The sequence below is a fragment of the Aulonocara sp. 'chitande type north' Nkhata Bay genome, linkage group LG11 (genome assembly GCF_057382095.1).
Source record: "Aulonocara sp. 'chitande type north' Nkhata Bay isolate Kocher_YH1m ecotype deep benthic linkage group LG11, A_spYH_male_GT1.1, whole genome shotgun sequence".
In the NCBI taxonomy this organism is placed as follows: Eukaryota; Metazoa; Chordata; class Actinopteri; order Cichliformes; family Cichlidae; genus Aulonocara; species Aulonocara sp. 'chitande type north' Nkhata Bay.
This window is the reverse complement of record NC_141354.1, coordinates 3,198,749-3,211,242: the sequence shown is the minus strand read 5'-3', so window position 1 is coordinate 3,211,242 and position 12,494 is coordinate 3,198,749. Positions and strand designations below refer to the sequence as shown.

The window sequence follows — 12,494 nt, the reverse complement described above, 5'->3', positions numbered from 1 at the left end:
TGACAATAAAATAAGAAATTAATTTTTGTGTTGGTTTGTTTTTGATCCCAATTGCAACAAAATCACACATTTGGACATTATACGATCAGTGGTGTGGGCTGGGGCACTTAGTGTTGACGTTGTCCTCAGATTAAAACTCCTCAGTCATCGTGCAAACGGAGAGTAAGAAATCAGCTGTAGCATAAACCTGGTATGAAAAGTAAGACCCCAGATCCATGTTTCCTTGCCTGTACCCAGCAGGATTTATTAACCATAACTGGGGTCAGCTGCTCGTCTTGTTGTGCAGAGCAGTGTGTGTGATTGGTCAGATGTGCTATCAGCTGATCTATACCATAGCAGATGACTGAAGGGCTTTTTGTTGCAGAAGTTTTGCTTTTTTGCAGTTTAACTTCATTTTACACAGTGTAAAAAGATTCATCTGCATGGGTCTGTCATTCAGGAGGATTTGATTGTTTGTGCCTTTTTTACTTGTAAAAAAAAGTTTCTTAATGTGCAATTGCTGTTTTCTTTTAAGCCTAAATAACCTTGATGCTTCTTTGCTTTCTGCTGCAGAGCTGGGGTCGGTTCACCTTGTCAAAATCAATAGTTTATTGACAATTTTAGAGTTTAACAGCCTTCTTAGTGCAGATATTGTGTGTGTAGTTGCTGTATTGAGGTGAATTAGACCCAGCTCTGCCCTGCACTGTCTCACTTTATGCTGTCTTTGTGATTCCCATGTAGATCTCTGGCAAGAGATTGTTTCAATCTCCGATCTTTTTGCAGTTGCGTGTAAAAAGTAGGGGCCAGAGAAGTTTGAAAGTGGCCCTTGTACGAGGCTATAACCTGGAGTCACTCTGGCTCTGTCTCTTACAGAACAAAGTGGAGGAGCTAAACCAGCGACTGAGGCAAGCTATGGATGGTCAGTCTTTAACGCTCCTACTGAAAATGTCATTAATAAGTGACTTTTCCTTTCAGTCCCAGCAGATAAAACTAAGCGTAGTTGCAGTGAAAGTTTGGATTTGTAGCTCGTCTTGTTTTATTTGAAATTTCTTCATCATTCTGTCATGAACGCTCAGTCGTCGTTTTAATGCATCGATCTGTAAATGTCTTTTGCTACATTCCTGCTTGTCTGCGCTCTTCCTCTCATAGACAGCAGGAACCTGCCGTTTGGTCGGCCTGCTGTCCTCTTCCGTACCAAATACTGCATCCTGCACCACAGCGACTACATCAGTGGCTACAGTGAAACTCTGTCCATGCCCGTCTGGACATCGTACACTGCCAGCAGACAGGTACTGCTCTCTCCGTCCTCTCTGTCTTTCAGTTGTTGGAAGTACAAGTGCTTAGGTGTAGTTAACTGTTTAGCAGATATTTGATGTTTCAGAATTTTTTCTATAAGTTCATCTCCTGCTTCCAGCACCATTGCTACTATTGGGGAAACCTCTTCTGAGTGCCGTCATGTCACTGATTTCACAACAGGCTTTAGTTTAGGGGGGCTGTAGCTTAGGAGGTAGAGCTGCTCATCTACTGATCAGGATGCTGGTGGTTCAATCCTTTGCTGCTCCAGTCTTCATGCCAACACACTAACCCAGGAAGCTCTCTGATGCATCCGTCGGACTGTGAACGTTAGATGGAAAGCACTGCTTGTGTGAATGGATGCAAGTTGTATAGAGCAGAGTAGAGGCAGTGCATTTAACATTCAGACAGAGAAAACACCAACTCCTGTGTGAGATCTTAATCTCCGATTACCATGCTGATGATTTAGTGGTTACTGGTCTCCAGCTACGATCCAGACACCAAACAGCAATCTTTATGCCTGAAAGGCTGTCTTCAGAACAAAACAGCTTGTACTAACAGCATTTTGTCAAAAACTGGATGACATTCATTCTTGGTGACTTTCACCAATATTTCTCATGAGTCTGGTTGTGCACCTGGATCAAAGACATTTGGAAAATTTGCATCTTTTGCTGCTTCTGGTTTCACTGTGAGCCAACGTTGTTGTAATAATGTGATAAAAGGCTGAAATAATAACGGCTGTCGTTCTTATTTTGTCAGTTTCAAGGCTTCTTACTCGCCCTGAGTTTGTTTAAAGTTAGCTTCTTAGTTCGAAGACAGCTTAAAAATCCATGAAAAGATTTTGTTTTATTTCCATTAATTTCCATTTTCACTCATCTAACTACAACTGTTGTTCACTTGACAACTCTTTGACAGACAGCCGGGTCTCACACAGCCACGTTTTGCAGGATACAGTCAATCCTTTGTTACGCACCGGTTGTCCTCACATTCAGCCCCGAGCTCCATCACTGCAGTTATATTAAGTATCTTTAAACAGCGAAGGATGCTATGAACCTCCTGCACAGCAGGAAACGTGCAGGTGCTGGACAGTGTCACCTGTCTCACCTGAATGCCTGCTGACTGTATCTTTTCTGTGCCATTTTTCTTTCTCTGGTCTTTGAAACAAATCCACGATATGTTTAACAGAACTTTGTATTCTGCTGGTCTTCCAGGTAGAAGTGTCTCCTCTGCCTGAAGCTCTGTCCAACTGTGTGAGACCTGATTCCAGAGTCCCTCCAGCTTACAGCCAATCATGTACCAACTACAGAGCAGATAAACACATCACGTACGCCTTTCTGTACCCACCACGTAAGTGAGCCCCCGCAGCAGAGTTAACACAGCATGTCTGGTGAAGGTTTTACTGGATTCGTATTCCTACAATAATACTACAATCATATTATTATTCTTTTTTCCCACACTTGATCGTATTCCATGACTTTATTTACCACATTAATCCTGTTTTTGTCCTTGCTGACAGAACTGTCGTCAAATCTAGACAAAAAATCCGATGCTGTCCTCATCACCAACACTGTTCCCATGTATCCTGCATTCAAGAGTAAGTCTTTACCTCAGCTTTAGTGAACTCTGTTTTATGCTTTTAGTCCACCACCATCATCTCTCTCCCTCTCTCAGAGATATGGGGTTATTTCCAGAGAGTGCTGGTGAAGAAATACGCCACTGAGAGAAATGGAGTGAATGTACTGACTGGACCCATATTTGACTACAACTATGACGGTGTCAGAGACTCAGCTGAGAAGATACGAGAGTAGGCACACTTAATATTTCCACGTTTCTGTTAAACCTCCTTACTCCATGTATATTTTTAACTGTGGACAGTGCTAATGTTCGGAAAGTGTGTGGAATAGCTTCCTGACCTTGATCTTCTCTTGCAGGTATATAAGTGGTACAATCCCAATCCCCACTCACTACTTTGTGGTCCTGACCAGCTGCTTAGACTTCACACAAGCTACAGACTCGTGTAACGGACCGCTCAACAGCGCCACCTTCATCCTGCCGCACAGACCCACCAATGATGAGAGCTGCAACGTACGGATGGTCACGTTTACGTTTTCCTTCTGCTCTTTTCCTTTTCCTCATCCACAGCAGAGCAATCTTGCTAACATAACATGAAAAAAGTTTCCCGCACCAAACAAATAAATTAAAAAAACCACACAGCTGAGCTGCAGCCACACCAGGTTGCTCCTAAAGCTGCTTTTGCATAAAGAAACAGCACTGATAAATACATACTCAGCTTCAGTCCAACAGGGGAATTGGAACGCTCTAATGCGTGGGTGTTCTTGCAAACACACTTCCTGTACTTATATTCTTATTTTTTACAGACAGTCTTTCAGGAAATCCGTCCATCAGACCGCAAAGAGGCTGTACAGTTAGTCCTCCAGTATTGCACAGCACAGCAATAAGTGCTATTACCAATAAGCTTTGCTGTGTCTCCAAGGACAGTGTCAAGAGCATGGAGGATATTCCAGGAGACAGAAAGTTATTCTAGGAGAGCTGAACAGAGCTGTAGAGGGTCCTTAACACATCTCCATATTTGGAGGGCTAGAGGGTGGAGTATCAGCCAGCAAGTTTGGGAAGAAGTATTCAATCAATCAATCAATCAATCAATCAAAGCTTTATTCGCCACGTGCAGGTTGCCCTGTAGTGAAATGGGACCCTCCCCCCAGGAGGCAACAAGCATCTAAGGCGTTTGGGAAGGGAGGGGGATGCATAGAATGGGAAGAACAAATTCAAATCAAATTCAAATTTTATTTGTCACACACACACAACCATACACAGTATGACATGGGGGTGAAATGCTTGTAGCTGTACAATGCCCGACCATTAAATGACAGAAGAAAGTTTTACAATATTTGCAATTTACAGTTTACTACAAAATTTACAAATTAACTTAGAAATTTACAGTAAAGAATGTGCAAATAGCAGAAGAGATTATAAAGATTATAAATTATAGGAATTATAGGATTATAGGAAATGTGTGGTGGTGCGTGTGGTGATGTGTGGGAGAGTCCAGTCCTACACCTGGTTCAGGGCCCGAATAGCCTGGGGGAAGAAGCTCCTCCTCATTCTCTCTGTTTTGGCCTTAAGGGAGCGGAAGCGCTTCCCAGACCTCAACAGTGAGAAGAGTCCATTGTTGGGATGGGAGAGGTCCATCATAATCTTCCTAGCTTTGGACTTGCACCGCTTGGTGTAGATGGACAGCAGGTCAGGGAGCTCTGATTGAATGATGCGTTCTGCCGAGTGCACCACCCTTTGCAGGTCTCGTCTGTCCTGCTTGGTGCTGTTCCCAAACCAGGTGCAGATGTTTGCCGTCAGGACGCTCTCGATGGTGCAGGAGTAGAAGTTCTTGAGCACCTTCAGTGGCAGATGGAAGTCTCTAAGTCTTCTGAGGAAGAAGAGACGCTGACGGGCTTTGTTAACCAGGTTGTTGATGTGGCAGGACCATGACAGGTCCTGAGTGATGTGGACACCCAGGTATCGGAAACTGTCCACTCTCTCCACTGGCGTGCCACTGATGATGAGGGGTTTGTAATTCCTCGCCTGCTTTGTAGTGAAGTCCACGATCAGCTCCTTAGTCTTGCTGATGTTTAGGAGGAGGTTATTCTCCTGGCACCAGGTCTCCAGGTTCCTAATCTCCTCCAGGTAGGCCGTCTCGATGTTGTCGGAGATCAGGCCCACAACAGCAGTGTCGTCAGCAAACTTGACAATGGAGGTGGTGTCGGATGTGGCTACACAGTCATAAGTGTACAGTGAGTACAGCAGGGGGCTTCAAACACAGCCCTGAGGCACTCCAGTGCTGAGTGAGATGGAGGGGGAGACTTGTTTTCCTACCCTCACTGATTGGGGTCTGTCTGTGAGGAAGTTGAGGATCCACTGACACAGTGATGAGCTGAGTCCAAGATCCGTCAACTTGGTGAAAAGCTTAGAGGGAATTATTGTGTTGAATGCTGAACTGTAGTCCACGAACAGCATCCTACCATAATTCCCTAACAGTCTAAACACAGTCGTTATCAGGGTGTTGTTGTTCAGCTCCAGCCTTGAGACCGCAGCTGGTGCCACAGGGGTAGCCCCATGAAGTGATGGTGGTTTTTCCTTTAGTGCGAACAACTCATATCAATTTCAAAGCAGTTCTACAGTCCGACACTGGTCTCTCAAACTCCCGTTGGAGAGCCGCGAGCTTCTCCATGATGTGATCAATTTGCGCTCAGAGATCTTATTCTGAGTATTCACAGCAGCCGTAGCTTCTCCAAGATCTTATCCGTGCTGCACTCAGTGAGCCCATTTTGAGAAACTCACGCCTCGTCCCATCGTTCCAATCCCAGCGGGCAGCCTTGTGGGGGTTTGAACAGCCGGTTCCGCTTTCTTCATTCTCCGATAAGTCAGGGCCAAGCCAGCTCCGATCAGCAAAAACCCTGTTACCATGGTTCCGAATAGGTCGATATCTTCAGCACTCAGGCTCACCCGAGCCCAAACTTCTCGTTGAGAAAAGGGTGTCAATTGCATTCAGAGACCAGTTGATCAAATCCATAATTCCTCTTTTAGGTTTAGAAACAGACTGTGAGAGAGTGTTCCAGGGAAAAGTAAAAACACAAGACAAGGACATAAGAAGCCAAGCAAGGAAGATAAGGGAGAGGAGAGGAGAAAAAGTGCGGCTGCCTTCGCCGGGAGTTCAAACTAGTAAAATACTATAATTTTACCTTTCAAAACTGGAGCACCTCCTGCCCTGTGGTAGCTGGGATAGGCAAGATGGCATTGTGTCATTTTTTAATATTCCAAAATGAAGGTAAAAGGTTCAAAACGACACAAAAGTGCACACCGATACTGCTGAGCTGTGCAGCGATCTCGATGCAGTGACCACAAGCATGTGACTGTGAAGGATTGGTGGTTCGTTTGACGGCCCACCAACGTCACAGCTGATTAACTCCACATCTGTGAGGTTTAGAGCATTAGCTGGAGGGACAATAAATCAAAGACATTGTCCAAAAACTGAATGAAAAGCTGCGCTAATCACATGTCTTTGAAAGGAGATAATAACAGTTACTGAGCTTTAACTGTTCTCCCGGGACCCCAAACTACGCTCACGTTTTTGTGAATAAGAAACTTTGTATGTGCAAAGTCTTAAGATCAACTGAAGACAGCCTTTCAAAACATGAACCAAAGAAACATTTTCGATCTGATGTCCATTAATAAGAGGTGACTGCTGCTAACGCTGCTCGTCCTTACTGCCTCCACAGAGCTCAGAGGAGGAGTCTCGTTGGGTGGAGAGCCTGATGAAGATGCACACAGCTCGGGTCAGAGACGTGGAGCTCCTGACAGGCCTGGACCTGTACCGCAGGACCAGCCGCAGCTACGCTGAAATCCTCTCGCTCAAGACCTACATGCACACCTACGAGAGCGAGATCTGAGTTCTGCTAATGTTCCTGATGTTATCTTCTGCCGTGGTGGATCCATGTGGTACCAGGAGGAGCTGCAGTCATCTCACCCCACCAGCTGCTCTGCAGCATCTATGCTGTGGCCCTTTCACTGACTCCTTCATGTGCTTTCATCTCAGTAACTGTTATTTTGCATACATTTTGAACACCACTCAGCTAAGAGGCCACTCGAGTTTAATATTTAGCTTTTCAAAAGGCAGAGATCGATATCCATTCGCAGAAATGCTGCTGCACAATGACACTCATTTCATCCAACCATGACTGTACCCACCTATGTGTCAGAGGCTGTGACTGGAAATGAGTCACAGCATCACTAAATATGTCTCGAGATACTCGAGTAGAGTTACACCATAACAAACAGATCGGTGTAGAGACAGATTCTGACCAATCAGATAAAAGCTTTTATTTTTCTTTGAATATAAGTAAGATGTTCTCCTATGTGTGTGTGGCTGTATGACATGCCAAGAGAAACACAAACTTTCTCACTTCCCTTCATCTTTAAGCAACCACTATTTTTGGATACACTCAATGAAATCAGTTTTCAAAAGTCTATAAAAGGCCATTGTGGATTTGGTTACATTGGTTACGTCCTCACGTTTGTGTATTGTCAGGTACACAATGATCTACATGTTGCACCAGTGCACAATCAGTGTTTCACCAGCCTGGAGGCTGTTAGGAGGCTAAATAAAGAAATTATGTTTTTGCACGTGGAGGTGCCTGAAACAGCACGGTGTCAAGAATCCACGATTCTTTTTCATTCCATATTCTGGACATTGTAACTTCAACATGGCTGACATTCATCAATAAGACCTGTTGTCACATCATTAAGAAACCTGCTGTAAGTCAGGTTCTCAGAGCACTGCGTTTCTCTTGACATCATGATGTTTTTCATGGTTATGAAGAAACAAAGGAGGTTTGTATTTTCACTGTTTCCTCTCTTCCTCGTTGATCTCCTTGGTCAGAGTGTGGGCAGTTTTCCTGTGAATGCACAAGCATTAAAGCAAGAAAGTTTATTTGCCGTGGAATTTCATCTTCTGTCCAATTCAGTCAACTTTCCAAGTCAAGTGAAAATGAATTCAAATGGAAAGCGAAGTGACCGTGAGGCTGTGGGATTACACTAGGCCCATCCATAAACGCTTTTACAAATCTGGGACTGCAGATGTAGAGAGCTAGAATCCACGTTACAGAGAAGCGACGTTTGAATGATGTCAAGGAAAAGCGCCTTGCACCACAGAGCCCCAGAGAAATCAGCTGTAAGGACTGTAAAACCAAAGCTGTCTTGTGTACGATGCATTCAGCTCTTCCTCGACATGATGAGTGCTTTAAAAATGTCTTTGGTGTGTCACAGGGAGTGACACTGGTGTTTGTGTGTGATTGTGAAGGTAAATTCCAGATTTTTCTTTGTATTTTTGATTGCCAAATATGTGGGTTTCATTGTGAATTGTCCAATAACAGTGTTGATGATGATTTATTGTTTTTGGGAAAAAAACACACACCACCTGTGAGACCGACTTATTTAAACTTTATGGAGATTTGTCAATAAACAAGTGTTTTTACTAAAAGAGCTGTGCTGTCTGCTGGGGTGCTGTCAACAAGAGGAAATCCCTGTTGTGTGTCTGCGACTCAGTGTTTTGTCTTTTTGGTTCAAGTTTTATTCAGTGAGGTATGGTTTCCTGTTTATGTTACGTTTATGGTTGCTGTTCTGTTTCTGTGCCTCTGTGTTCTTGGGAAGGGTCATTGTCTTTAGCTTACGTGTCTTGAGTTCAGCTCTGTGTTTCCTGGTTTACCTTGATAGTCCTGGTCTTTTGTCAGTATAGTCTGCTTTACTTCCTGCGTCCTGTCACATTTATCCCAGCTGTGTCTCCCTCCTGTTGTGCATTTCCACTCCTTACCTGGTGTGTATCTATTGCTTGCGTTGTCCTTGGCTCTTTGTCGGTCTGTCTGTGTGTCGTCCCTCGTGTAACCGCTGCTCTCCGTCCCCTCGCGTTTCCAGGTGTTTCAGGTTTTGGCTCATTTTCTGTGTTCCACCTGTTGGTTGTTTTGTTCTGCCGTCAATAAAGGCTGACTTTCTGTTAGTGATGGCCAAACAACGCTTTCTGAAGCGTTGAAGCTCGTGTTGAAAAACGGTTCATTACTCAAAGCTTTTCAACACAGTCCTCTCTGGTGACATCTGGTGGCCAAACATATGACGAGCAGCTTGAATCTACAAAATAAAATGAACTGCTTCATTATGATTGGCCACTCTACAGAGTGGAGTTCACAGTTCTGTCTGATATTGGGCCGCCGTTGTGCTGCTTTGAGCATGTATTCTTTGGGGGGTGAAAAACTTGCCATGTTTATTTGTTTAATAAATAATTTTGATCAATAAACATTCCTTGTTTAAACATGTGCCATGGTGTGGTCTTTCTTTGCTCGTGACTCCTCGGCGTTTGTAAATGCAATAGATTAAAAATACATATAATAATGTACAAAACATTATGCGGTATGCTGTGACGTCCTGACTCCGTGTACTTATGCAATCAATCGCTGGACAGTTATGTTTATAAATCACATTAAATTAGGCCAGTTTTCTTATACGCATTTTTGACCCGGGGGTAGAACTGATCATGAACTTGTAAAGTAAAGGTGATGCATTTAAAGTCAACCTGTTTGGTTTTTATTTAAGAAGAGAATTTGTTCCACTGTGCGACGGTCGAGTCTGTTTCTTTTCGTGGAGATAATTTCTCCTGCCTTAGAGGAAATCCTCTCACATGGAGCAGAAGACGCTGGCGTGCACAGACCATCAGCTGGGTGAGTCCTCCTGAAAACCCACCTCTTTACCCTGGCCTTTGACACCACCAGAGATGTTGGTTTTTAGTTTGATTTTGGTTGTTTTTAGTTGATTCTATGCAGTTTTATCTCGTTTTAATATAGGGCTGTTTTAATTTTTTATGTATTATGTGTTTTATTTAGTTTTGCTGTTTTCTGTTATTCTGTTGCTTTTAACTTATTTTCTGTACAGCGCTTTGGTCCTGTCCTGGCTATTTTAAAGTGCTTTATGAATAAAATTGGATTGGACAGTGCTTCTGAAGCAGTGTGTTGTTATTTGTGACACGCACCGGAGCGTCAGCTTCAAGCGAGCCACCACTTCTTTCTGTTTGCCTCCATTTGGGTCCACTCCTCACTCTCTCCGCACGAGTCGCCTTTGCAAATCGTGACATTATGGTCTTCTCAGGCTGTGTAGGATGAGAACAAAAGTTACAATACGAGATCAGCACGTAGCTCTGTAATACTAAAAATATATATTGTTATACTGCAATTTGCAGGACCTAATTAAGGGCCATCTTTCGTCAATAGACCACACACAGTTTGGAAAATTCCAGTGTTTAAGAATTTGGCAGCATCCCTCTTCCGGTCTTCTTTGGTAGCGATGGACATAATCTTAGTCAACAGAGAATCTCAAATGGCCCATGCTACATTTGCGACTATGTTTCTGATGGAGACCTTGTAGCCAGGCTCACTGTTGTCTGAATCGTTTCACACGCTATTGTTTCAGGTACAATAACCATCAGAAGAGTTCTCAAGGTACAGCCCAATTTCCTGAGTCCTGGAGTGTTTGAGCCTAGACCCTCACCTGTTTATTTAAGAAAAATAAGCAAAGCGATGACAATATGTGGTTGTATTTTTCTAGAATGACTCGAAGACCAACGCCTGTTCACACAACGGCAGGAACTTGCTGTTGAGGACATAGTGAGGGCAGACAATGCTATCCGTCTCCACCAGCTACGAAAGCAAATACTTGCAGACAGGCAAGTGTTCAATAACATAAACCATGTGAGCATCACCACCATCAGACGCATCTTGGGAAAACACAGCATCACCATGAAGCAGCTCTACAGAGTCCCATTTGAGAGGAACAGTGACAGGATCAAAGGACTTCGAGCTGAATATGTACGGGTACGTGTAACTGTCCTTTACATGTACAATACAGTATTGGTGAAATCCAGTAGCAGCTGAATATGTACCATATCAGTACCACATGGATCCATTCTGAGAGCTACACAGTGTGATGGGGTGAGGGTGCTGTATGTGTAGCACTGTAGTACAGTAATATGTTCTCTTTTTTTTACAGAGACTCTTGGCCATGGATGGAGCTGCACAGCCTCATGAATACATTTTCATTGATGAAGCTGGATTTGACCTGAGCAAAACAAGATGACGGGGTCGTAATGTAATTGGCCAAAGGGCAATTGGGGCAGTGCGGGGGAAATATCACATTGTGTGCCGCCATAAGCGTTCGAGGGCTTCTGCACCATCATGCAATACTAGGTCCATACAATAGCCAACACATACTCACATTTCTAGATGCTCTCCATGATATAGTTGTACAGAACAGACCAGATCAGCCCAGGTTTGTGGTGATATGGGATCATGTCAGTTTCCATCGGGCTGCTCTGGTCCAGGCCTGGTTCTCCAACCAAAGTCAACTTGAAGTGGTATGCTTGCCCCCTTACTCACCATTTTTAAACCCTATAGAGGAATTTTTTTTGGCTTGGAGATGGCGTGTATATGACCGCCAACCACATGCCCGCATGCCTCTTCTGCAGGCAATGGAACAGGCCTGCGGCGACATTCAGGTGACAGCGATCCATGGATGGTTTCGACATGCAGGAGGATATTTTCCCCGGTGCCCAGCGGGAGAAGACATTGCTTGCGATGTCGATGAGGTCCTGTGGCCAGACCCCAAAAGACGGCGGGATCCATGAGCCCACGTATGCACAATTGTCATGATTTTTTGTGTTTACAGTATGGTGTTTTTTCTATTACTGTATTGTGTTTTGTTTTGTTTTTTGCTTTATCTGAATTCATGGTACTGCAATGTACAATATTGAGTCCTATTGGCTTTTTTGGTTGTTTGAAAATGTGTCTCCTGAAAATATGCCTTCTGAATAAACAATGAACATCAAAGACTGCAGTGTTTTATATAGACTAGTGTGTTCCCCCTGATCTGTAAGTGTTTGCATATGATGCAAGTATGTGTCACTTTGTCAACAGAGTTACATTTTGACAAAGGAATGTCAGGTTTTGACAGCAGAGTTTAGGTTTTGAGAGTAGAGTTTCAATTTGGCACAGATGTGAATGGTATATTTCCCAGTGTTGTGTCATGTTTACTTGTGTTTGGAGTTTTGGCACAATGAGCAAAGTTTTGCAAAATGTGTTCAAGCAACGGGCAAAAACTGTAACTGCAATATTATAACGTTGCAAGCAATCACAAACTATATTCTCTTTAACTCTGATGTATATTAAGGAATCCATCCTCAACAGTTTCTCTTTGACACCCACACGTAAATCAAACAATCACGTTATCCTCTTCTGTTCTCTGGTCACGCCTCTGAGCTGAGGACATGTGGATGACAGTGTCAGTGAGTATAGGAAGAAGAAAATAAAGTTGATGTAACTGAAGTGCTGAAAAATGAAACGAGTGTAAGCTGATGAGTTAGAAGTGGGTGCAGTGGGTGGTTATGAAGTGGAGGAGGAAGACAGGAAAACAGCAGAACCTGGTTTCATGACTTTCAAGAAAGTGACTTTTTTGTAGGGCTGTCAAGGTTAACGAGTTAATGCGTCATCACGATTAACTTGTGTTGTCCTTGGGACATTTTTGTCCCCAAAAGAAATCCTATCAAAAATGTGTTTTTTATTCATCAAATGATCTGAAAATAACAGAAGTTATTCACTACTATGCTGTGCACAATT

The 12,494-nt window shown here is 43.5% G+C and overlaps 1 protein-coding gene across 4 annotated transcripts in view; it reads left to right on the top strand.

Moving 5' to 3' along the window:
* Positions 1 to 9,145, top strand: part of enpp2 (ectonucleotide pyrophosphatase/phosphodiesterase 2) — a 76,578-nt gene extending 67,433 nt beyond the window's left edge. The window contains exons 19-25 of one of the 4 annotated variants that reach the window (XM_086310211.1): positions 853 to 898; positions 1,129 to 1,268; positions 2,484 to 2,619; positions 2,789 to 2,866; positions 2,944 to 3,076; positions 3,204 to 3,357; positions 6,564 to 9,145. In XM_086310211.1, the coding sequence (XP_086166337.1) occupies positions 853 to 898; positions 1,129 to 1,268; positions 2,484 to 2,619; positions 2,789 to 2,866; positions 2,944 to 3,076; positions 3,204 to 3,357; positions 6,564 to 6,734 (858 nt within the window). In that variant the 3' untranslated portion in view covers positions 6,735 to 9,145. Of the gene's footprint in view, positions 1 to 762; positions 899 to 1,128; positions 1,269 to 2,483; positions 2,620 to 2,788; positions 2,867 to 2,943; positions 3,077 to 3,203; positions 3,367 to 6,563 lie in introns of all 4 variants that reach the window. The other 3 variants (XM_086310210.1, XM_086310209.1, XM_086310208.1) reach the window with 3 other exon arrangements.
* The last annotated feature ends 3,349 nt before the right edge of the window (positions 9,146 to 12,494 follow it).